Below are 24220 nucleotides of genomic sequence, written 5' to 3' on the forward strand. Positions count from 1 at the left end.
GACATCTTCCACAACCCTTCACTATGTTTTGAATGTCCCTGAAAATAAAATAGCTCATCAAAAGCTGAAATTAAATCATCGATTATGTCACGGTTGCTTTCTGGGTCAGATTCGAATTATGTAAGACTGGATGGACCGTGTAGTGTATAGGTAAGCTAGTGAAGTATGAGACACAAACACTCCCAACTCCCCTCTCAAATGGAGTCGTTTGCTTGTTTGTATTGTAAAGGCTGTAGCTGAATGCATGCAACAGATATGTTGACCTGAACTTCAGTGGCATTGACTTATATATACTTAAATAAATCAGGTTATGTCAGGGTTAAGGTGGGAAAAATGTTCCTTGAAAGAAACATTTGACTAGTTTATTTAAAAAATAAATACATTTGTATGTTTTTTTTGGTTTTTTTACACAGGGTTTGTACGTTTCCTCGAGGGGTACTACATTGTGTTGATCACCAAGCGTAGGAAGATGGCTGACATCGGTGGCCACTCCATTTACAAAATTGAAGACACCAGCATGATCTACATCCCCAATGACTCGGTCAGGGTTACACACCCTGATGAAGCAAGGTACTGTCTCGTTTCCCCACCTATAATGGTGCAGTTTAAGATCTTGTGGCCAGTCAAGTGTTTTTCTTTTTTTATCAGTCATATTTTCATCTATACACTTTCACCAGTCATTATTTAGCACACCTACACTTAAAGGACTCAGTTAGTCATGAAATGGTAAAGTCTTTTTTGATGAACATTGCAATAAATCAAAATTCTGAATTACAAGAAATTCTACATAATGTCAGAACTTTTAGGAATCTGTTTGAAACCCATTTTGAGAAAAAAACGCTGTTGATATTTGCAACATAAAGTCTAGGTTTAATATCATATCTTTAAAATTGTATGAGTTTGTGCGCTCAATTAGTTTTTTATAAACACGCAAGTGTGATCGTAACCTTACTGCCTTCTAAGATCTGTAATAAATGTATTTTGTCAATCATCACAAATGTACTTACATTTTGATAGATAGACTATTAATATATAAGCTTAATGGCTTATTAATAAATTCCCTATATAGATGACTATTTTTCTGATACTTATATCAGATGGGCGTTTGACTGACTGAGTTTTTGCTCTCCTAGATATGTGCGGATCTTTCAGAACGTGGACTTATCCAGCAACTTTTACTTCAGGTAAGGCAAATTCTTAGTCAAAATTCTCTCGTAAATTTTTTTTCATCAAGGAGGTTATATCTGTAGTTTGTTTTATTGTTAGCAGCATACCACTAAAACATGGGTACAGGTTTTACCTAATTATGGTGGAAATTTAGGTCATGTGCCAACGAGCAAATTACTGTTCAGATTCAGGAGTTTGATCTGTTTCCTATTGTGACAAGTGTCTCCATTGTAGTCACACAGAGTCAGCACAAAGCCGGAAGAATTTATTGAATATTTCTGTGGCATTTCATGCAAAGGTTTTTATGTATTCTGTGTAATTTGTTACATTTTTGAGAAGCTATTTTTATTAGTATAAAATGAATATGATGAACAACTAAGGTTTTGGTCACAACGCAACACAACAAATTGTACAATGTGTTGCAGAAGTTTAAAACTCTATTTCTGTAGTTTGGCCAAATCTTAATTCATCATGGGACAGTGCAGGCTCTATTTATTTCAAATGATTTTGCCGTTGTACCTTGCAGCTACAGCTATGACCTGAGCCATTCGCTGCAGTACAACCTGACTTTGCTGCAGAGGCCTTATGAACTGTGGACGTCACCAACTTCCGCCACTGAGGAAGAGGTACACAAACAAAGCAAGCAGGACTGCTTTGACATCTTTGAAGATGAGGGTCTGCCTACGCAAGGTGAGAGGTTGTTCAATCAATAGCCCTTACATACATCCTCCGCGTGTATCTGCAACGACCAATGATGTCATATTTATTTGCATGAATACAAACCACAATTGTCCCCCGTCTAGTCCGCAAGCATATCAGATGTGTTTTTCACTCATCTCATGCTCTCATTTTAATCTATGCAGCTGTCTGCACCTGCTCTGTTCAGCTAAACTGCAGTTCACTGTGTAATGCTTCACATTGACTGTTTAACGCTTCCTATGAACAGCAGCTGTCAGTCCTGCTGTGTGTTTAGTTCAGTTAGCTGTTAGCTCTGTTAGCCAAACACCCCCTAGGACTCCAACTGGCTTCTTACAGCTTAAAAGCTCTCCTTCTACCGACATGAACAGACGCACTCCGCTGAAGTCAAGCGCTTGGTTCAATTTGTCATTTGCTAAGCAATAGTGATACATACATACATACATAGAGACATACACATAAACATACATACATATGTCGGTAATTGACCTGGGAATTGAGAATGGGCTGCACATCCTGCTTATGGCAGGGAGTTACACCCTCACTTGGGTTCCAAATGGCCTTTTCTGATGCCTATAAACGCCCAGAACACAGCAAAATCGAAAAAAGGGAAAATACAGGCAGATGCAAACAACACCACACACTTCTAGTGGGTCATAATGGATGATTGAGAGGGTTAATTTGTGTATCAGTCTATATATTGTTTTTTGGTGTGAATATTATAGCTTTAATTTAATGATAAAATAAAATAAAAATGTTTTAAAAACTATGATATTTGCCACAGTCAAAGTTTTGTTGTACTGCAGGATTGCATGTTTTGTCCTATGAGATATATTTAAAAATCTACTTCACTAGCCTTGGCTGATGTGTTATGGCCTGTTTATTGTAATTCAATAACATAAGCTTTTGTTCCACATCCTGCATCCCCGCAGGTTTTTTTTTCCATTTGTTGCTTCCCAGCTGATAGTTTGATCTGACCCCACTTTAGTAAAATGATCCTAAGGTTTTATGTGTTCCTACTCTTCTGCCACAGTGGTTTACGGCCTCCAGAATGAGCCCTACTACAAATACGTGTGGAACGGGAAGCTGCTGGAACGAGTCAAGGACATTGTGCATCATGACTGGCTCATGTATATAATCCACGGCTTTTGTGGCCAGTCCAGTATCCTTTGAGAATTGCCAAGTCAGTTTCGTTCATGCATTGCATAATTGTTTGGCTGTTGCTTTTATGTGTCTGTGTTTTTGTTTTTTTAATTTACATGATCCACTTGTTGCTTTGGATTTAAAAAGAATGTGCCATGCAAACTGTGTACCATTTTGTTGGGACATAGCATCTTTCAGCATTGACTTATTTGTGATTACACACTAGTACAGTAGATGATACAGCTTTATATCTCACAGTGTTGTTCGTTGTCTGCACTCCCTCTCATCTCTCAGCTTCAGCATCACTTGTTGAACTGCTGCTCCGCATCCATCACAGCCCGTGGATAACACTGTGAGCGAGAGTGTATGATTCACCAGTAAACTGCAGAAGTAATTTGTGTTTGTTTTAAAGGCTTTAGCAAAAATGTATGGCAATTTAGCAACGGTTAATAGGTATGCAAACACTGGCACTTGCATAACCACTCCATCTATTATCTACAGGGAGAAGGCAGCAACATTGTGCATACTTAATGAAACATGTTTTTTCTTTTTGGATCAAAGACAAATCCTATATATTTTTTTGATTGTTTGAATAACTTTTCATCTTTCATTTCACTGCTATTGCTACTCCAAGCTCTTTCTTGAAAGTTTTGACACAAGCTGCAGACCAGGGATTAGAGTTATGCTCCACATGATTAACTTCCTTTTGTAGTATTGATGCATGGGTGACTGATGCAGAGTGGCTTAGGGCTACACTAGAACGAAGAAAACAGTTTGATTTATTAGGGTAAAAGTCTGCCTGAGGTTCAGGTTTTAGATTTTCCATCAATTCATCTTTGCATAAATCACATTGTGCAGTGTAATTTTTCTGCCTTTCAGTCAAAACAAGTTACTCTGTTATTTTTCATCAGTAATTTTTAATGAACGGATGATTTTATGCCAGTTTTTTTGTTTTTTTTAGTTGAAGTATGCCAATAACAAATCATATAATATGCACTTTACAGACAGTGCTGCTATCAACACTGTTGTCACTCTTATCATAAAGCGCGTTGCCAAGGTGACATTGTGTTCCTGGAAACAGTTTAGCGTGCATTGCTGTTTTTCTGAGAGCATAAGAGGACGGATGGATGCAATAAGAGGAGACTCAGCCGATGGAGTAAATGGAGAAATTTGGAGCATCAGGAGACACTGAAGCAGGCAGAAACATAAAACATTTTTTTATTGAAAACAGGCGATAAGGGGGAAAGGTGGGACATTGCTAACGTGTAGAAACAGAGTTCTTAAAAGTGGTTAGTCTACCAAAAAATAATAATTTATTATATAATAATTTATTGGTCTGCTTGATATTACAAACTTAAATGTACTTTTGAGTTTATTGAGGATGTTAATGATGATATTAATAACATTGATGATAATTTCAATCGTGTATATGTTAAGCTCCTTCTGATTTAAGTTGGATGGAAAATAAGACTAAATTTAAGATTCATTTTATATAATAGATTAAGCTATCTGTAATTGCATTTCTAGTGTGTGTCTCTCTGTGTGTGTGTGTTTGTTTGTTTGTTTGTTTATGTTTACTAGTAGGGGGATTGTGTGTTGTTGTCAGTTATTATTATTCCTCCTTTACCCACCAACTACAGAGCTTCTGATCTACGGCCGACCGGTTCACATCACCCTTTTTGCAAGGCGCTCTAGCAAATTTGCCGGGACCCGCTTCCTCAAAAGAGGAGCCAACTGCGAGGTACAGCTGTTGCCGAGGCAACAGGAAAAAATAGATAGCGGAGGCAAGGCTGAGGGCCACCGGGATGATTGAGATGACTCAGGGTGATCGCAGGGGGTTAATTTGACCCGCTGCCTCTTCCTACAGTATGCATGAGTGTGTGTGGGTTTGTGGTGGGAGGTGGGAGAAACTTAGGAGCAAACATAGATGTCCTGCCATCCTGAGATTAGGTTGGATGCAGTTCCCACTGTTACCTGCTATTGTGGTATTTTCTTTACTGGAATTATGCGTCATTGTAGCACACTGCCTGATTGGCGTTCATCAGAGACTGTTTTACTTGTCACAGAAGGAAAAGCACCTGGGTTATTTATATTGTGGGCCAGCATGCACAATAGCCCCTGAAAGCGCTTGTTAATATTATCAATTACACCTTCGGTTATCCTGCTGTGTGATATCAAACAGCAGATGGAATTTACCCGGTTGTTTCAGACTAGTGATGTTAAAATTCCCATTTTTTCCTGAGCGCTTTAATAGAGTATTTTTCTTGTTGACCTTGATCATGTGGATCTGCTGGAGAACACCATGTGATTTGATCAAAAGTTCCAGAACAGCAACTCAACTGCTGTTTCTGTTTCCATTATTTTCTATTGCCATTTTTTTCTGAGCACTTCATGGCATTTGCTAATAAGCTGAAATCCTAAGTTTATTATTGTCTTTGGAAAAAGCAGTTAAGTACAATAGCTGTTGTGCTTTTGATTGTATCACATGATCTTCCTCCACTGATAGAAACAATCAAGATTCAGATTGACAAGTCAACATTAAAGAGAATTTCTAAAAAAAAATGGAAATCTAAACATCTTCCAATTTTCGGAAATTGGCAAGCCCCATCGGCTGATAAGGATCATCTAATATGATGGAAAACTCCAAAACAGTTGTGAAATTGTCCTTTTTGGTGAGCTTGTTTTCCCAACCTTTGTGTTTCTCTATTATTTCCAGGGGGATGTGGCTAATGAGGTTGAGACAGAGCAGATCGTCCATGACGCCTCAGTGATGTCTTTCACAGCAGGAAGTTACTCCTCATACGTCCAGGTGCGAGGTTCAGTCCCGCTCTACTGGTCCCAGGACATTTCCACCATGATGCCAAAACCCCCAATACGATGTAAGAATGAACACTGTTTTTCTTTCTTACTTTGCACATCAATAGCTTCTTTGTTTTCCCGTATCAGCATTTGGTAGTATATTGTACAATGCCTCTTTAAAGTATTCATCCCCCTTGATGTATTTCCTATATTGTTGCATCACAACGAGTAATTAAAATGGTTTTTTTTATTTGGATATTATGTGATGGATCTACTCAAATTGGTTAAAATTGCAACATTGAAAAAGAAAAACAGTTCAAAAAAAGACTGAAAAGTGATTTGTTCCCCATCTGGTGCTGCCAAATTACCTTCAGAATTCCAATAATTTGTTGAACATAGTCCACCTGTGTACAATCTAAGTGGCACATGATCTGTCCCATGATCTAACAGAGAACCATTAAATCCATTATTACAAAATGGAAATAATATGGCACCACAACAAACCTGCCAAGGGAGGACCAATAATCACTGCAGGCAAGGAGGGCATTAATCAGAGAGGCAACAAAGAGAGCTTCACAGTGGAGAACGGTCCATCGAACCAATTCAAGCCGTGCACTTCAGTAAGCTTGAGTGGACAGAAAACCGACTTAGCTTAAAGAAAACATGTTTGTGTCTCCCAGATGACTTTTTGTTGACAAACATGTCATGAAATTTGAAAACACATTTTAAAATTTCTTTCTTTTTCAGAACACGTTTTTTGTTTTTCTTTCACTTAACCAATTTTTACTATTTTATGTAGGTCCATTACATAAAATCCCAATAAAAATAATTTTAATTCCAGCTTGTAATGCAACAAAATAGGAAAAATTGCTTAGGGGGTAAAAAAAATTTGCAAGGCACATTATATCATCTTAGAAAAATGGTATCCTGGCTTGGATTATTGATTGGCTTTTTGCTGCTTAAGGTGCTCAACACCTTCTTTATAGTGGAAAAGATAGAGTTGGAAAAGCTTCTCAGGATTTAATGGAAGATCTTTCTCATATCCACTTCACCCTGATACATAAAGACAGATAACAGATGAAAAATACAGGTATATTCTCTTTTAGTGGTCAGCCATACAGTACCACAGTAGGTATTTAACTATTGATGTTTATAATGCTAAATGTATTCATTCTAGCAGCTGTCCAGGACCAGAAATAACCTTTTGGGGACAGAGGAAGAATGTAATTGGAAAAACTGCATTAAAAATGAAAGTGGCTTTATACAAGGGCCATTCCTCTCACCCACTGGGACAAAGATAAAAAAAATGAGAATGAAATAGGTGAAGACAGGACACCCCCCTCCTGGTTCTCATCTCTTGTCTCATTATGAGCAGGATACAAACACAAATCCAGGGCCAAAGGGAGGTGATCAGGTCCCTGAGACTGATGACATTGGAGACTGCTTTGTGTGTTTCTGGTTTGTGTACGCAGGAAGATATTGTTACTTGCATGGGTACAATGCCTGTATTATATCATGATCTTTTACCCTCCCAGTTTGCCATTTAAATCATCCTCAGTTGGCATTTACTTCTGTGAGATAGAGACACTGAGCGTGTCCCTGAGATACCTCTGTGATCCTTTAAGACGGTCCTTATCTGACATTTCCCAAATGTTGTCAAATTTTTGCACCATTGGGTGATATTTCACAGTATTAGTGCTTGTAGTTTTAAACATGTTTCTCCTTGTGATTAGTATACTCGGTTCACTTTCTCTACTTTCTCTTCTTTTTTAATTATTCCTTTAAAACGTACCTGCAAATGTCATTTCGGTCCTCACTTCTCAACACTGTACTTCTAACAAAACAACGTTTGCCAGTGACTTGTAAGCTACAGTTCCCACTGCAAGAGACATTTTTTATTTTTTTCAAAAAAACCTTTTCCTTCCTTTTTATTATTAAAAAAACGATTAAGAATACATTGAAAAATCACTTTGACGTTGACTACAAAGGGGATAAGTAATTGTTATGTCAGTTGGACTAATGCCTGTCTGTGCTTTCTTAGTCTACCACCACTTTGAGTGTTGTGAAACTAAAAATGCAGCCTCAACATGTAAAAACCAGGTGCAGCCAAGTGAGTGATATGCTGGCTGCAGAGGCTGACGCCTGTTAGACAAATCTAGGTCAGTGTGGGACGTGTCTGTGCATATAGTCCTTATCGCATTGTGCATCATTATCGCATTGTGCATCATATATATATATATATATGTGTCTTTATAATGGCTCTGAAGTGGACAAATTGGTTATGAAGATGACCTTTATTGGGTCACTTTTCTTCATTGTCGTTATTAACATTCCCTTTCCAGGGTACAATAAGAATGTGAAAGGGTGTATGGTGATGTAAATTCACAACTACCCCCAAGGCCTGAGTACAAGTGCAATGGACAAAGTGATGATGAAATAGTGGAGTGTAAACTAAGAGTTTGAGCTCCTGTTTATATTGTCAGTTTTTACAAGTTGGCATGATCTGACCTATTTCCTTTAATCTTTCTCCTGGCTGCTCCACCGGTCCAATTTGACTGCTGGCTGCAGGTGTGGGGCTCTGCAGGAGAGCCAAATGGAGGCATTAAACAGTCATTTAAAATAAAGAATGTAATGGAAGTGACTGTTTGTTTGAAACCGTGAACAATGAGGATCAGAGGCGCGGGTCAGAAGCACGTTTGTTTGGCTCAGTGTGCCGTTCGACTTTACAGTCCAGTATTACACTTTTATATGTTCATATTCATTGTCTCTATTGTAAGCAGACTGGCCCTATTAAAACAAGTTATGTTGTTGACCTACTTTTACTCTTTATTATTCTAGTGATGAAGCTTGAGTTTGGAGAAACTGAATTTCAGAATTCCAAATTTTTCTCTTGGTTTCTTACATTTTTAAATGAAACGGATTCTGTTGACACTTTAAGCAGAGACTTCCAGCTTCAATCCAATTAAATAAGACACAATTTATTTTCCTCGATGCTTTAGAATTTATATTTTAATGGAAACAATGGAATTGTGCTAAAGTTCAGCAGTCTGGAATCTTTTTGTTGATACATGAGCTTCAAGTTTGCACAGTAAAGTGCTAATGTTGTTTTCAATGGAGAAAAACTGTTTTTCTGTGAATGTCGCGACAGACACACAGTTTGTAATACTGCAAATATATAAATATTGCGAAACTTGCATCAGTTGGCCCTAGGCTCAATCACCATTGCGGCAACAGTGACTTAACAGACATTTATTTAAATGAAAATCTTTAAGATGCCACGTTAACCACCTAGCAACATGTGATACCATGTATTCCCTAAACACAAAAAAATGGGTTTTATTTATCTTACAGTGGACCAAGCTGACCCATATGCCCATGTAGCTGCGCTCCATTTTGACCAGATGCTGCAGAGGTTTGGCTCTCCTATCATCATCCTCAACCTGGTCAAGGTAACACACACACACACACACACACACACACACACACACACACACACACACACACACACACACACACACACACACACACACAAAAAAATCAGAATTAATCATCCAACTGCTCTCTGTTATGAAAAATATTATATTATGAAAAATAATGAAATCAAAACAAATGGTTATGACGAAGCTTTGAAAAGTATAACGATAAAAAAAATGCTTAAAGCCATTCCATGTTAAGTAAATACACTAAAATAAACAAAAGGTTGCATTAGTTGCTGCATGCTGATTTTCTTTTAGTTTCATCTTCATCCCTTTGTGCAACGCTATTCTCTAGTGCTGTAGCAGTAATTTTTGCATTGCCTTTTCGGGCCTACACATGCATGACAACCTAAGGCACACAGCCATACACTCTTTGGTTTCAAGCTCACGTTGTCACTCACAAGGGAGCTGTGAGGCGAGGGACCAATCGCAGGACCGCACAAGCCACAGCCATGTGATATCAGACTGCGGGGAGTAAGGGAGGGGACACCCTGCTTACACACTTACACTCTCTATCACACACGCAATCAACCATGAAGTCATGTCGGTCCATTGCTTCCCAGCGGCATGGCGGTTTCACACCGGGATGGGTGCCTGGTTTTGTCATGGGTCGGTGCATGTTTGTATGTTAAGAGAGGAAGAGTGGAAGGGAGCACATGGCCAAGCATGTGAACCACTTTTGCAACCAGCCAAATTAATTTGAGTCCATTTATTTTTAATGCCGGAGATAACATTTACTGAAAGATGAGAGAAGATATAGCATGAGCTGTTAAGCACATCATTTTACTATGTAAACCTTTACATTAGAATAATTACAGTACACATTTCTGTCCAAAACAGTGCCCATGACCAGCCCCATCTTGTATGTAGATGTATGATTGTTTGGATTCATGTTATCATTCATGATCTGTAACTGAACCTTCGCACACCTATAATCATGATTATTACTGTAAACAGCAGATGTGTGTATTTGTAAGTATATGTGCGCACGTAGCGTATTTCTAGTCTCTTATCTGTGGAATGTGTGTGTGTGTACATGCCAAAACTGTATGAAACGACCTCGCTGAATAGAATAGGAAATGCATCCGTAATCTAACCGATTGCTGTGCTGCTTTGCCACTGCTGGATGTGTGGATGGAGATGTGAGCTGCTAAATGATGCTTCCAAGGCCATTATCACCCAGGGTGATCAATCAAAAAGGCATAATGTGTGCAGAAATAAGTTCATGGAGCAATACCTTAATGGACTGTTTGACCACAGGTCACAGAGGCTGACTGAGAGTGTGTGCATACTTTATTAACAATTTTTTTTAGTTTCTACATATTATTTTCCTCGTTTACCAAGTAATTAAATATCTGGACTTGAGATCAATAAAACCAACAGCAATGAAGCTACACAGATGTCTTGATTTAAATCCGAGAAGACTGCGGTGAAGACCTGAACTGATACCACATGTCAGGCTATATGTGCTGGTGTCCCCATGAAACCTAATTTCCTAGCCCTTAGGGTAGGGGAGTTACTCATACATGTGATACACGTATTTCTCTCCGTTGTGCTACAGAAACGAGAGAAAAGGAAACATGAGAAGATTCTGAGTGAAGAGCTCTACCCAGCTGTGATCAACCTAAATCAGTTCCTCCCTCCAGAGAACAGCATCGACTACATTGCCTGGGACATGGCCCGCTATACCAAGAGGTGGGGACCATTAATATGCTTGTTTGTGTTGAACTTTTCCTTAAATATTAGTAAATGAAATATAGAGGAAACTGGACATTTATTTCCCTGAATTAGACATAAAGAAAGCTTAAAAGTTTCATCTTTCTTTTTTTTTAAGATATATATTTTTAAAGGGTCCATCCAGTATAAAACAATGACTCATGGTGGTTTCAGACCAAATGTGCAAGAGGGAATAGTTTGCTCGAGTTAGTGTGAATGATGAGCGGCTCAAAGTGACTAGCACGCTACAAACTAGAATAATGGCATATGTTTGTAAAAGGTTGCACCTTTTGTTTTTTGTGAAAAAGCCCCCAGAATTGAACCTTGTTTGGCTTTGTGTTAATAATGGAAAAAGTGCAGAAACCCCATTACATTTCAAAACATAAATTAAAGTGCACTCTTTGTGCTTGTCACTAGACATTTTAAATTCTAAAAGCCTTGAAAAAAATGAATGAAAAAGACAAAGTTATTGTAAATCATCACAGTGACTCAGCTACAGCAGCAGAACAAAATATTTAAATGATTTTTCCATTTCTCTTTCTCGTAGTAAATTGTGCAATGTTCTGGACCGTCTGAGTATGATAGCAGAGAATGTGGTTAAGCGCACAGGTTTCTTCATTAATCGCTCCGACTTCTACTGTCATACCATCAGACCAGACGACAGGTGAGCTTTTCCTTGACACTGACACACACACACACACACACACACACACACACACACACACACACACACACACACACACACACACACACACACACACACACACACACACACACACACACACACACACACACACTTCAGACCAGATTTCAAGCTGTGTTCACTTGGGTGTTGTGTGTAAACACTCAAACTATTGCATTACACTTCCAAATGAAGCAAACCTTAAAACTAAAATGACACCTTTTCAGAAACTGCTCATTACTAACATCGTTTGTCACTTTTTGGACTCTATTTAGATAATTAGAGGTCATATCAGGTTGAAAAGAGAGAAGGTAGCAGTGATATGAGAGAAAGTGTAAGAAGAAGGTACCATGTGCTAGGCCAGGCCACTTGCATCTCAGACTTATTTTTCTTAATGAGGTGGTGTATTATCCATTTTCTATTCAAACATATTCAGAATCAAACATTTATCGACACAGCTTAATTTTGAAACTCTCCAGATATGAATTCTTAATGGGAATTATGCCTGATGACAGTTTTGTCGCAGAGAGTTTGCTGCTAACGAGCTGAGTAGATTTCCGTCCATGTACTTAACTCGTGGCTCTTCCATTGCTAGCATGTCTTAATCACTCTAACCCAACATTACCATTCTGTTACATAACCCAACGACCTAGCCACGGCAAGTACTAATAACCCTTTCCTTTGCATTCCCCAATGCCATCTCACATTCTTTGTTATGCACACTCACACACTCGCACTCATGCACATATGCTCTCATATACACACAAACAAAAATCTCCTAAACTTCTACTTAGATTCACTTTAGTAATTATGGCAGCTGTAGCCTTCCTTACATGCATGAATTAGCACACGGATAATGAAGCTAATCAGAGATTTCTATTTGGTTTGTCTTGTTTTTATCATACCAACCTTGCTTTTAGGCATACACTTAGTTAGACACACACTCAATACTTCAACTATAATCACTTAGTGGTCTTAATCAGGCCACAATGTTCATGCCACAATGAGATGCACTTTGCTTTAAAACAGCTATTTGTTTGACGAGCTCCCCCTCCAAACAATTTAAAGGGAGTCTTTCCTCACAGATATTCTTACTTTGCCTGCTAGTGTTTTTTGTTGTGCATGGATTGATCCAAATTGATGGATGAGAGTGTCTTGAATTGAGGAGAAAAAACTAATAAAGACAGAACCAGGGCCAGAAATGGACCATGTTCTGTATCTGACTCTTCTTGGACTTTTATTATAAAGAATGCCATTAAAGGGTTTAACATTTGGAATTTTTTTTTTTTTTTGCCAAGAGTGAGATGATAATATCACTCCTCGATCTGTATGCTAAATTTAAGGCACCAGCCAGCCGTCAATTAGCTTAGTTTAGCATTTTTTTAAAACTCTGGATTACCGTGGGGTTACACTTTAGTATTTGCAAATGTTTTGGACTGCTCCCTGTCTTTATGCTAAGCTAAGATAACCAGCTGCCAGCTGTAGCCTTGGATTTACTATATAGACATGAGAGTGGTATCAAGCTTCTCATCTAACTCTCGCATTAAAAGAGAATAAAAATAGTAGTTAATTATGATTTAGATCATGTTGGGAAATGTGAACTGTTGTAATTTTCACATCTTTGGATTGGGTTTGCATATAAGCACCAAAGTTATGCATTTCCTTCTGTGTCTATCCTTAGCCGTCTGCTGAATATCTCTGTCTGTACTTGTAGTCCTAATGGGGCTCATTGTGTTAAGATATCGGCACTGTATGTTTGTATCTAGTGCATTATGTTCAGCCTTATATATAATGTCTATTATAACAGTGATCACACCTCTTTGTAGGAGGAAAAGATGAGTAAATTTGCCTGCAGAAGAGTATAATTTATATGTGCACTTTTATGCATTTGTGTGGATCCAGTATTTTATTCTTTAAGTTGATTTAAATGTAATTTTTCAGGTGGGGAGATTTAGGTGGACACCTCACAGCCAGTGGACGGGTGCAGGTACGTCACAAATCTAAGAACTTTCGTTGCTAGAACCTTCGTGTCACAATGCAAATATTCTCCAGAATTTGTGTCTCACTTGCAGCTTTTGTACATAAGAAAATAAAACAACATAGCAGCGGTTTCTAATGGAGACTTTATCAATTGAGTTATGCAAGGTAACAATAAACCCACAAATCAGTTCAGGGCCAAGGAATCATCTTTTCTTATCATTTTTATTGAAAAGCGATTCAGCGTTCATTGCTATAGCTTCAAAACTATGCCAATGCATTTAGGTGCAAATTAGTTTTTATGAAAAACCTTTACATACAGTGATCTTTTTAAAATTATGGAAGCTGTAAATTGCGATTAATTGCAACCAATTACAGAAGGTAAATGCATGGGGATATGTTTGCTATTCATACCCCATTAATAACCTTTCCAAATAGTATTTGTCTGGCTACATACATTAACATACTGTAAATGAATGAAGTGCCATTAGTAAGTTTCTCCAGTCTTTGTTGTTGTAGACTGGTGTGTTGAGGACGAACTGCGTGGACTGTCTGGATCGAACAAACACTGCCCAGTTCATGGTGGGGAAGTGTGCGCTGGCCTATCAGCTTTATGCACTGGGAATGATTGACAAGCCCAAACTCCAGTTTGATACTGATTGTGTGAGGTAAGCATATATTTTGCTATAGCTGAATAAGTTTTATTATTTATATTAAATACATTTGGTATATGTGTTTTGAACAAAAGTAAAAACGATGGTCATTATAGAAATATATATGAAATGTGTCTAAAAACTCCATTTAAGATTTTTATTTTTCACTTATTAGATACCCATTAGAAGCAGCAAATGCAACAGCTATTGTAACCCTATTTGCTGCACCAAATCCATTTTGCACTCTCTTTCATCATCACAATACTTGCCATTATTCCCCACCTTATGCTGCATGTATCCACACTTCTGTTCCCTCTGCTACCTATATCCAGTTCTGCTTGGAAACTGAAATAGCTTCGCACATCCTGTTTTTCACTGAGGTCCCTGTGGAGAAGAAACAAAGTCTATGTGGGCCTCTGTAAATGCATCAGGGAGAACATTCACCATGAAATGTTTGTCTTATTGTTGTGTCTTATTGAGAGCCTTTCAACTGGAATTGTATACAGCTTACTTTATGTATATATTAAGACACCTAAATAAGATTTCTCAGTTCTTTGGTAGTTTTACAGGAGTCATACATGTGATATGCCACTATGTTGTACGACAGAAGTAGACAAATACATACAAAGAAAATCAAACACATAGCAAATTGTGTATCAGATACCTCAAATCACTAAATAAAAAAAACAACAATGTAGATTTACATCAAGACCATTGTCAATATTAATGTATATTTTTGTGTGGTTTATGTGTGTTTGTGTGGCCCAGGTTGTTTGAGGAGCTGTATGAGGACCACGGAGACACTTTGTCGCTGCAGTACGGCGGCTCCCAGCTGGTCCACAGGGTCAAGACTTACCGCAAGATCGCTCCCTGGACACAACACTCTAAGGACATCATGCAGACACTGTCGCGCTACTACAGCAACGCTTTCTCAGGTGCGTTTCTCACACACATGCACGAAGAATAATTATGAAGGGGCTGTATTATAATACAGGTCACCAATCTGTCATTTTGATCATGTGTACCAAACTCCTTCCATTTTATCCTGAAATCTAGACCAATTTGTGCTTCTATATTCCCACCTTTGAATGCTTGCGGCTTCTCTAAATAGACTAGTTGTAACTTTGAAACAGGAAAAGGGACCCAGCACATAACATGGAGTAATTTACACACACACTCGACAGCACATCGTACAAAATCATATTGAGTTACCACAATACGACTAAGTACAAACTTTTTCCCCCAGCCTGTGATGTAACACCTTGTTTTACAATGACAATCTGGACATACCCATTTTAGCATCAACTTCTAAGCCCACACAGTCAGATCCAGCATAGTTCCCTGAGGACTGTGGGTGCCGGTATCAACGTCTTCAAAAAATTCAATAACATTTTTCTTTCTTTTAATATAAATTCTTAAATTATTGTCAACAACTGGGATAAGGGATATTTCGAAGGCATTTGTTTTCCGATATTATCTGGAGAGGCTGAATTTATGTTTTTATCCGTTTTGCAATTTGCGACTAGGATTTAAATGCCAATCAGTACTTGATATAGTGGCTTTGCTGTGCCTGCAATTTGGATTTCTAATATTTTAAAATTACACCCTTGTTAGTTGGTTGACACAGTGCGATGATGAAAATGTCCATGCCTGTACTAAAGTGTTTCTACAACACACTAGTGACTGGTCCACATCAACAGGTGGCATCTGTAGCCCCAAATATAAAAAGGAAGGTTGTGTTCTGTGTATTAAAGGGTAGATCTGATATTTTTTCCATGTTTTTTTGTGTATTTTCTAACTGATGGAGACAATATTTTTTGAAATTGGTCCTTTATTGACGGACAAAGTTGTAGCCGGCATCTTTGAAACAAGCTGTAGGGCCAATTGCTCAGCGTCAATGTAACGTTACGTTCACTTAAAGTGCTTATTTTTGCCACTGACAGGCTTAGTTTGATTATATGTTCTTTATTTTATTATAATGAAATATAAAAAAAAATTCTGTTTGTTATTGTGTTCAAGCTAAAGGAGAAGCCTCCTAGTGGATTCTGAATAATGGGCATCAAAAGGTCTCTTTTTCCTCTGAAGGCGTACTGGTCACAGGAACAATACCTCTCTCAGGCTTCAAGGCCCTGCAGCAGCTGGTTCATTATACTTTGCATGTTGCCTCTCTCTCTCTCTCTCTCTCTCTCTCTCTCTCTCTCCTCTCTCTCTCTCTCTCTCTCTCTCTCTCTTTCTCTCTCTCTCACTGTCACTCCCCCTTGTCATCTCTTCAATTTGTACAAGCTCTTCATCAGTATGTATTGGTTGATCCACATTGTCGAAGTCATATAAATATTCAGCCATGACATTGAAAATCTTTTTGATAAAACTAAGCTACACCTGATGTATTCCTACATATTATGTCAGACAATTCAAATAACAGTCTGAGCCTGTCAGGGGCAAAAAAAATGAGTGACGTAAATGACAGTGCCAGCATGCCCCGATAGCATTACATTGCGGACTGTGGGTGGCTGCCGTCTACTGTGCTCTCGTTCAAAAGTGGACTAATCTGAGAAATAGTTGTCCCTATTAGTAAGTTAGACACAAAAACATGGGAACATGGGTTCCAGGTTGAAAAATACTGGAGTTGTAATATCAGGAGTAATAGAGTTGTGCTACTTGACCTACTAAGTCGACCTCCTGTCTGTGTCTTTGCTTTAGACTCTTCTCATTCACTTAATTTTGAAAAAAAAATAAAAAATTGAGATCATTGGTTGGTTGCAGAGCTGGGAAAGTTGCAGAACGTTTGTTCAGAAAAAAGTCAAGTGAGGCTCATATAACACAGCACACACACACACACACACACACACACACACACACACACACACACACACACACACACACACACACACACACACACACACACACACACACACAGACTGTAATACACAATAAGTCACTATTCTACGAACTGCACACTCAGTAACTACATGACCTTTGTCAAGTCTTGTCATTTGAAGTCATTCACCAAGATGACGGTTGCCCTGATGCTGACTTATGCCTCTGCACCACCTGCAAAGCATCAAAATAGAATATAGAATGGCAAGAAAAGTAAAAATAATCTTTGCGACAGTTGCAGAACCTTTTCAGTAAAAAGTTGGAATACATTCACATAGGTTGAGGACCAACTACCGGATCACATTGACCCAGTGTGTGGCAGGCTCTCTCAGCTAAATTGTAATCTAGCCTAACCCACTGTAAGATCATTTATTGAGTTTCCTTTAAGCAAAATGCTCTGAGTGAATTTGAGTTCCCTCTGGTAAACAGTAACAAATGTTTAGGGCTTTTATTGCAAAATTCAAGAACCAAAGGAGTTGATCTTGTATGCGTTGCCTTTGTAAAGGTGGAAAGGAATAATGTGACGTTCACATTGAATCAGGCATAACCCAATATCATTTCAGTGTACAAAAGCAGGACAGTAAAGGTTGTTTAGGCCAACAAAGAATACTGGTAACAGTAAACAGCGTTGCCATCCAATGATAAAATATTTAAACTTTTTTCTATCATCCGCTACAGTTTACATAGCTCGCTGACTCGCTCACACAAGAAGAAAGTTGTTTAGGTTTGCAATAGAAAATTAAAAGACAGCTGTAGTTTCATAGCTTTATGCATTACAGGAATAATTGCATAAATAGGAGACATAAAATAATCGTCCTGCCATTTCATCAGACTTTGTTTGTTTTTCTGTGCTGTCCAGAAGGTGTTGTTCATCTGCCTGATTCCATGTGAAGTTGTTGGTGCGTCTTGGCCTTGTATTGTTGTACAATGTAATTTAAGCACAACCAGATTGATTGATTGATTGATTGATTGCAGTGCGAAGGCTCAGAAAAATCCTCAGCTTTACGCAGTTTTATCTTCACGTTCTGTGGGAAAGTACACTTGACAAAATCAACAACTTAAAAAATATATATTGACGTGTGAAATTGATTGCAATTTCGCACATCAACCAAAGAACAAAATTTGTCTTATTTAGGAAAACTATCATAGTATAAGTTTACTTTTTTTTTTAACCAAAACAGAACAATGGGATTGGCATTTGTATTTATCACAGTCCCTTAATCATCCAACTTCTTTCCCCCAACCTTTGTGCAATCTTAGCCACTGTGTGCCACAAATCTTTGCATGTTAACTATTATTTAAAAGCCAATACAGTGTTTTTAAGGATGGATACAGTATCACAGAACATAACCTTGCAATAGTCGAGTGTATTGTTATATTTTTTACACCAACTGATTAAGTAATTAATCACCTAGCGGAAATGAAAATGTATTTAGATGTAAAAGAATGATGCATTTTACTCATGGAACATGATAGTACATAGCTGCTTTTATTACTAAACCGTAACAGTATCTGTATTTCTAATTCTTGACTGATTGTATCTGATTGGAATTATAATTCGAGGTGTTGTCCACCTCAACTTAATTAAACCACATCTGAAAAGTACTCTGTTGCATCCCTAGACATGTACATGCACTCAGTGTATGACCCATTGGTTGTTCATTGGCCAGGTCCTCTACTAAGCCATAGCTTACTTATTGGCTATTTCAACACAGTAATCATTAATGCCTTTTCACATCAAGTTTGAAGGAGACTTCAAAACCTCTTGGAGCTATTTGGAGATGCATTTTTCTGATACTTATCAGATCATTTACACCAATCATCCCTCAGTACGCAGTAGATGACGTGTGCTTTGACATCTCTGCCAGGCACACTGACAGCTTCTCTCTGACTCAGAACATTTTGTACATACAAGCATACAGTACACACTGCAATGTGCTTTGTAGCCTTAAATTAAAGGAGCAAATTTGAGTGTTTTGATAAGACCACTCAAAGGGGGGTAAGTGTGCTGAAATTGAACAGACCTGACATATTTTTACTATGAGCTCTTCATTAATACATCTTGTGAGACATGGCTTTTTGTCAATTTCTTCTGTATCACATGTACATTATGTTCACAACTCCTCAATAACTCTTACCCAGTGATGTGTTGTATGCATCTCAGGCTGAGAATTGAAAAAGAGAATGGCAGGCTTTAATAGAAGCCAATTTAGTTTCTAATTATCGAATGCAAGTATTGTAACAGCATGCACGCGGCTTCAAAGTTGGGGGAGGGATTAAAACTGATTGGGCAACAGGCAAAACACGTGCCCAATGGTTCACACACAAACATTTATAGGGATTATTTTAGCACGCTCCCATTGCAAAGCATGTTGTCGTGTGGTGGTTCAGAGAGTTTTTAACTGGTAAGTTTCCTGTTCATGTGAAGAGGACACGTGCTTGAGTGAGTTCAGCTTCTGCCAACATTAAACTTTTGATGGTTTTGAAAAATCTAAAATTATAATATACAATACAGTATAAGATTATTCATATATGTCGCTGTATTAGGTCCACTGTAGGGAGAATGAAAAACATAGTTTCAAAGCAAAGGTAGAGGTTTAATATTAAGAGGAAAACTCTGCGATTAAAGTTTCAAAACCGCGGTAATGAAAAACCTGATTAGAATCAACTGATTCGATTTTGGTGGTCAAAGGTCAAGGTCGCTGTGACCTCATGTCCGTCTTGATCTCGTGATACCTCGGTTCCGCCTTTAGGAAATTACAAAGAATTTGGCAGAAATGTCGATGTGGACTCAAGGATGAACTGATAAGATTTTGATGGTCAAAAGTCAAGGTCACAGTGACCTCACAAAAAGACATAAATCAAGAACATATATACACATTATTTATAAAAGAATCATTATTTAATATACTTATTTGATCAAATTAATTTCCTCATCTCATTTTAGTCTTATAAACTCTTGCTTAAATACTTACTAAATATAATGATTTCAATGTTTTTTTTTTGTTAGATGCTGACAGACAGGATGCCATCAACTTGTTTCTCCAAGTCTACCAGCCATCAGAGTCCAAGCCACATCTGTGGGAGCTGCCCACTGACTTCTACCTGCATCAGAAGAACACTATGGCCCTCCCCCAAGACAGACGCAGGTAAACACTCAAACTTGCTGTACTGTGCGGTTACACACAGCAAATGTGTATGAAAATATTTAAAAACAGCAACTCCTTGCTGATGGATTCGTTTGCTTGTTGTAGGTCATATAGAGGCATCAGTATTCAATTAAGACTGTTTCATTACCATTTCCTGGTAGTAGCTTTAAAGTTTGTGTATGTTTGAGTTCAATTATATACTTCAGTCGGAAATCACTCACAAAAGATAAGCACTGAAATACATTTTTTATAAAGCCCAGGTTTAACAAGTTTGCCCTGAGTAGTGCTTCTGTTCACATGGGCAAGATTTTTATATCTGATTGCTTTGCAGTCATTCCATTCAGTTGCTATCAAACTTCCTCTTTATCTGGATTAAAGACCTTAAGGTGTAAGCGTGCGTGACACTATCAAGGTTTCTTCATGGCTTGCAGCCACAGCCCGATATGTTGTTTTTCAATATTTTTTTCCTAGAATGCAGTGCATTGAACTCTCAGGGTCAATGTAAGATCACATTATAAACCCTTTTACCGTTAAGCCACCCACACATGATTGGCGGTTAAACCACTCTGTGCTCTCTGTGCCATTGTTTTTGTATGGAGAGAGCATTTCAAATTAATTTCAACTTTGAAATAATTGCCCCTCAGTTGCCACTGACCTTGTATTAGCCATTTACTGGTTATCGACAATGGGATTAACAAAATTTGATTTATCTAGCGTATTATTATATGCACTTATTTAAAAGTAGCATTTGTATACAGTGCCAATGTACAGGATACTTATGTCATATTTATGTATGTCATACTGTATATAGTTTTTTTGCCTGTTTTTGTAGCCGTTTTCTGTCCAAGCTAATGCTTTAGTCCCCTTTGAGGTGCTCATTATTAACTTGTCATTTGGTGTGCCCTTACACGTTATTCAGTATTATTATTTTATTCAGTTATTCAATAGTGACTTTAAGTATTTCATCACATCGGTCTACAGTAGTTTCGTCCTTGTCATTTATGTATGTACTACTTTGCAAGCTGTTTTTTCTCCATTGTCTTCATACTTACATAAAACTAGACCCAGTATTCTGCTTCAGGACACTAGTTTACAATGCCACAATGGGCCAAGGTAGTTCAGCCATTATACCAAGAAATTTGAATGGCTGGAACCAAAATCAATTCAGCACCCACACACTGCCCTTTTTCTCTCAAACTCACCTAAGTAGCAGATCACACACTAAATCATCATCTGTGCTTTTACTCATTGGTAAAAACTAGGAAAAGACAACACTGATATCTCAAATCTAAGACCATAGCTAGGCTCATATCATGATATCCATATAATATCAATATATTTCCCAGCCCTACAGGAAGTTTTACAAATTTGTTTATCTTGTCTGTCTACAGTTACACACTGTGGTGGACAGCTGGAATATTGTCCTACCTTCCTGTGGCCTATGATGAAGGTATCTCTTATGATATATGCAATAATGTCTACCATATCCATAATGTGTAACAGATTAATGCCTTGATCCATTTAAATTAAAGTATTAAAGTTGTTCATTCTCATTAACGTTTACGATAGAGATAAATCCTCAGCCAGCCATAGGAATTCTCTTATGTTTGTGTGAATTTACAATTGCCAGCATTTTTAAAGGACATTTTTCCTCAAAAAGGTGGGCACTGTAGTTTTTAGCAAAGGGGTGCAAATAGTTTACTTGCTGGGGACTTTTAAATTGTCTGCAGATTGGGTGAACTAGGGAGCATTTATGGTTAAAGAACTGTGTATTGGAGATCATCATAATGGAAAAAACCCACTGCAACATTGTGACTCATTGGTGTTTTTAATAGTTTTTGTACAGATTTCTAAGTCACAGAAGAATGAGCTATATCAGGCTTTAGCTATCCAGCAGGTACTTATTAGTAGGTGACATTGTTAGTATTGGTGTTTTCATTGGACATAAATATATAACAAAATATCTCCAGATGATATTTGGATTAATGCCTTTAAATGTTTTTGCAGTCCCCTGTGAGGACAACATGAAGAAGATCAAAGTGAGGAGAGTGAACCGCTTTGAGGAGAGTATTGACACCTACACAGAATTCTTTAAACCTTATGAGCTTACCTCCTTTGATGACACATTCTGCATCGCCATGACCAACTCTGCACGGTGAATACACACACATACAGAACCTTTTACACAATCAAAGATTTTGTTGAGACATAAAAGACCCCAAAATGAACTGGGTTGTAATCTAAAAGCAGAGACATATTTACAGCAACTACAGTTTTTCAGTTATTGCTTAAATATTCTAAATTCCAAATTTCGGACCATATCTATGATTAAGGGATTGCCTCAACTCAGCTCTCAAAATGTCGAAAGCTGAGCCTCTGGCTAGAAGCTAACAGTGCTAAGAGCGCGAAAAGTGCAAACAACGGCAACAGTGCTAACAGTGAGTGACTCCATTCTCTCCTCAGGACGCCATTACTTCACCATATCTTTACATAGGAAATAGTTGTGTGCTGCTTTCCATAGCTCTGAATTTCTAATTTATCATCTTTAAACATTGGTGAAATGTTTGTTGACATTGGCAAGTCGTCCCAGATTTGGTTTATGGGTAACAACTTTGATTAATAGTGTACCAAACATTTATTCACTGTTATTGTGAAGTTACTGCAGGTTGTCGGCTAATGTGTTCCCCTTCTAATTTGTGCTCATAAAGGGAATTTATGCCAAAAACGGTAGGAGTGGATCCAAGCCCATTCACAGTTCGCAAGCCAGAGGAAACAGGAAAATCTGTGCTGGGGTGAGTGTATCTCAGGTTATGTACATGTCCAGATTTGTGATGTTTTGGTTGGTGTTTTCTTTATGTAATAAATCCCATGTCACTGTGTCCTCATACACATGGCTTCATTTGACACTGTGTTCTCAGGTTACCAAAAACAAGGCCCTGTCCTTTTTCCTGTCTTTGTTTAGAACACACAGTGTTGAATTCACCCCGTGATGAACTGTGTATGTGCATATATTTATTTTAAATAATCACTCCTGCACACACATAACATACTATGACAAAATAGCTCCTTGATTAGAAAACATCATGTGCTGATGACGCATATTTGTCTCCACGTTATTGCAGTACAGCGTGAACACGACTACACTACACCTGACCACTCTAATGTTCTGGACTGCTTCAATGTTTTCTAGAAATGCTTGTTCTTTATTTGGATCCCTGTTAGCTTCCAATAAGTGGTCACTCAATCTATTTGGGTCCACACCAACACAATAACAGAAAATATACAGCAATTTAAAATCACACTGTATCGCTTAATCAAGAAAAGCAAAAACCAAATATAGAGATCAGAAAATAAGTGGAATGACTCTTTAAATAGCCTTGTTAAAGCAGTCGATTTATGGTCCCTGCATCCCACTGACACTGATAATCCCTGTGAACACAGCTCATGTATGTTAGTGAAAATAATCTTGATCAATATTAACACCATCTATGGTTATAGAAATTCTTGCAGGTTGAGTCACAACCTGGGTAAGATGCAAACATCCGCCATAGAAACCAACTTAATGGACATTTGTAGATAACAAGTCAATATTCAGTTCAACCAGAAGGAAGGTTTAATTTCTTTCCCTTGTCACTTCATCTAAAGTCTCTACCCAAATACTTCACTTTAGGACTGGGTGGCATGTATAAACAACCAACTGCAATAGGCTCGCAGTATGGAAGTTGAATCCGTAGTCATAATATTTTTAAACCATGACTCATATCTTTCCGTAGCACAACAAAAAACAATCTTTATGGGCCAACAATGTGTATTAACCTGGCCGATATAGCAACTGTATCACCGTCAGATTAGAAGACGGCTTTCACATCAATTTTCTTATGTCAC

General features: G+C 38.0%; 1 protein-coding gene across 1 annotated transcript in view; it reads left to right on the top strand.

Moving 5' to 3' along the window:
* fig4a (FIG4 phosphoinositide 5-phosphatase a) overlaps positions 1 to 24220 on the top strand; it is a 44853-nt gene that overhangs the window by 7570 nt on the left and 13063 nt on the right. The window contains 16 exon segments of the mRNA XM_054618495.1: positions 414 to 570; positions 1134 to 1184; positions 1694 to 1857; positions 2897 to 3025; positions 4647 to 4747; positions 5723 to 5885; positions 9157 to 9254; positions 10843 to 10976; positions 11545 to 11661; positions 13621 to 13666; positions 14176 to 14324; positions 15078 to 15244; positions 20197 to 20335; positions 21727 to 21785; positions 22343 to 22490; positions 23044 to 23127. Coding sequence (XP_054474470.1) covers positions 414 to 570; positions 1134 to 1184; positions 1694 to 1857; positions 2897 to 3025; positions 4647 to 4747; positions 5723 to 5885; positions 9157 to 9254; positions 10843 to 10976; positions 11545 to 11661; positions 13621 to 13666; positions 14176 to 14324; positions 15078 to 15244; positions 20197 to 20335; positions 21727 to 21785; positions 22343 to 22490; positions 23044 to 23127 — 1906 coding nt within the window.

The sequence above is a fragment of the Anoplopoma fimbria genome, chromosome 18 (genome assembly GCF_027596085.1).
Source record: "Anoplopoma fimbria isolate UVic2021 breed Golden Eagle Sablefish chromosome 18, Afim_UVic_2022, whole genome shotgun sequence".
NCBI classification, from domain to species: domain Eukaryota; kingdom Metazoa; phylum Chordata; class Actinopteri; order Perciformes; family Anoplopomatidae; genus Anoplopoma; species Anoplopoma fimbria.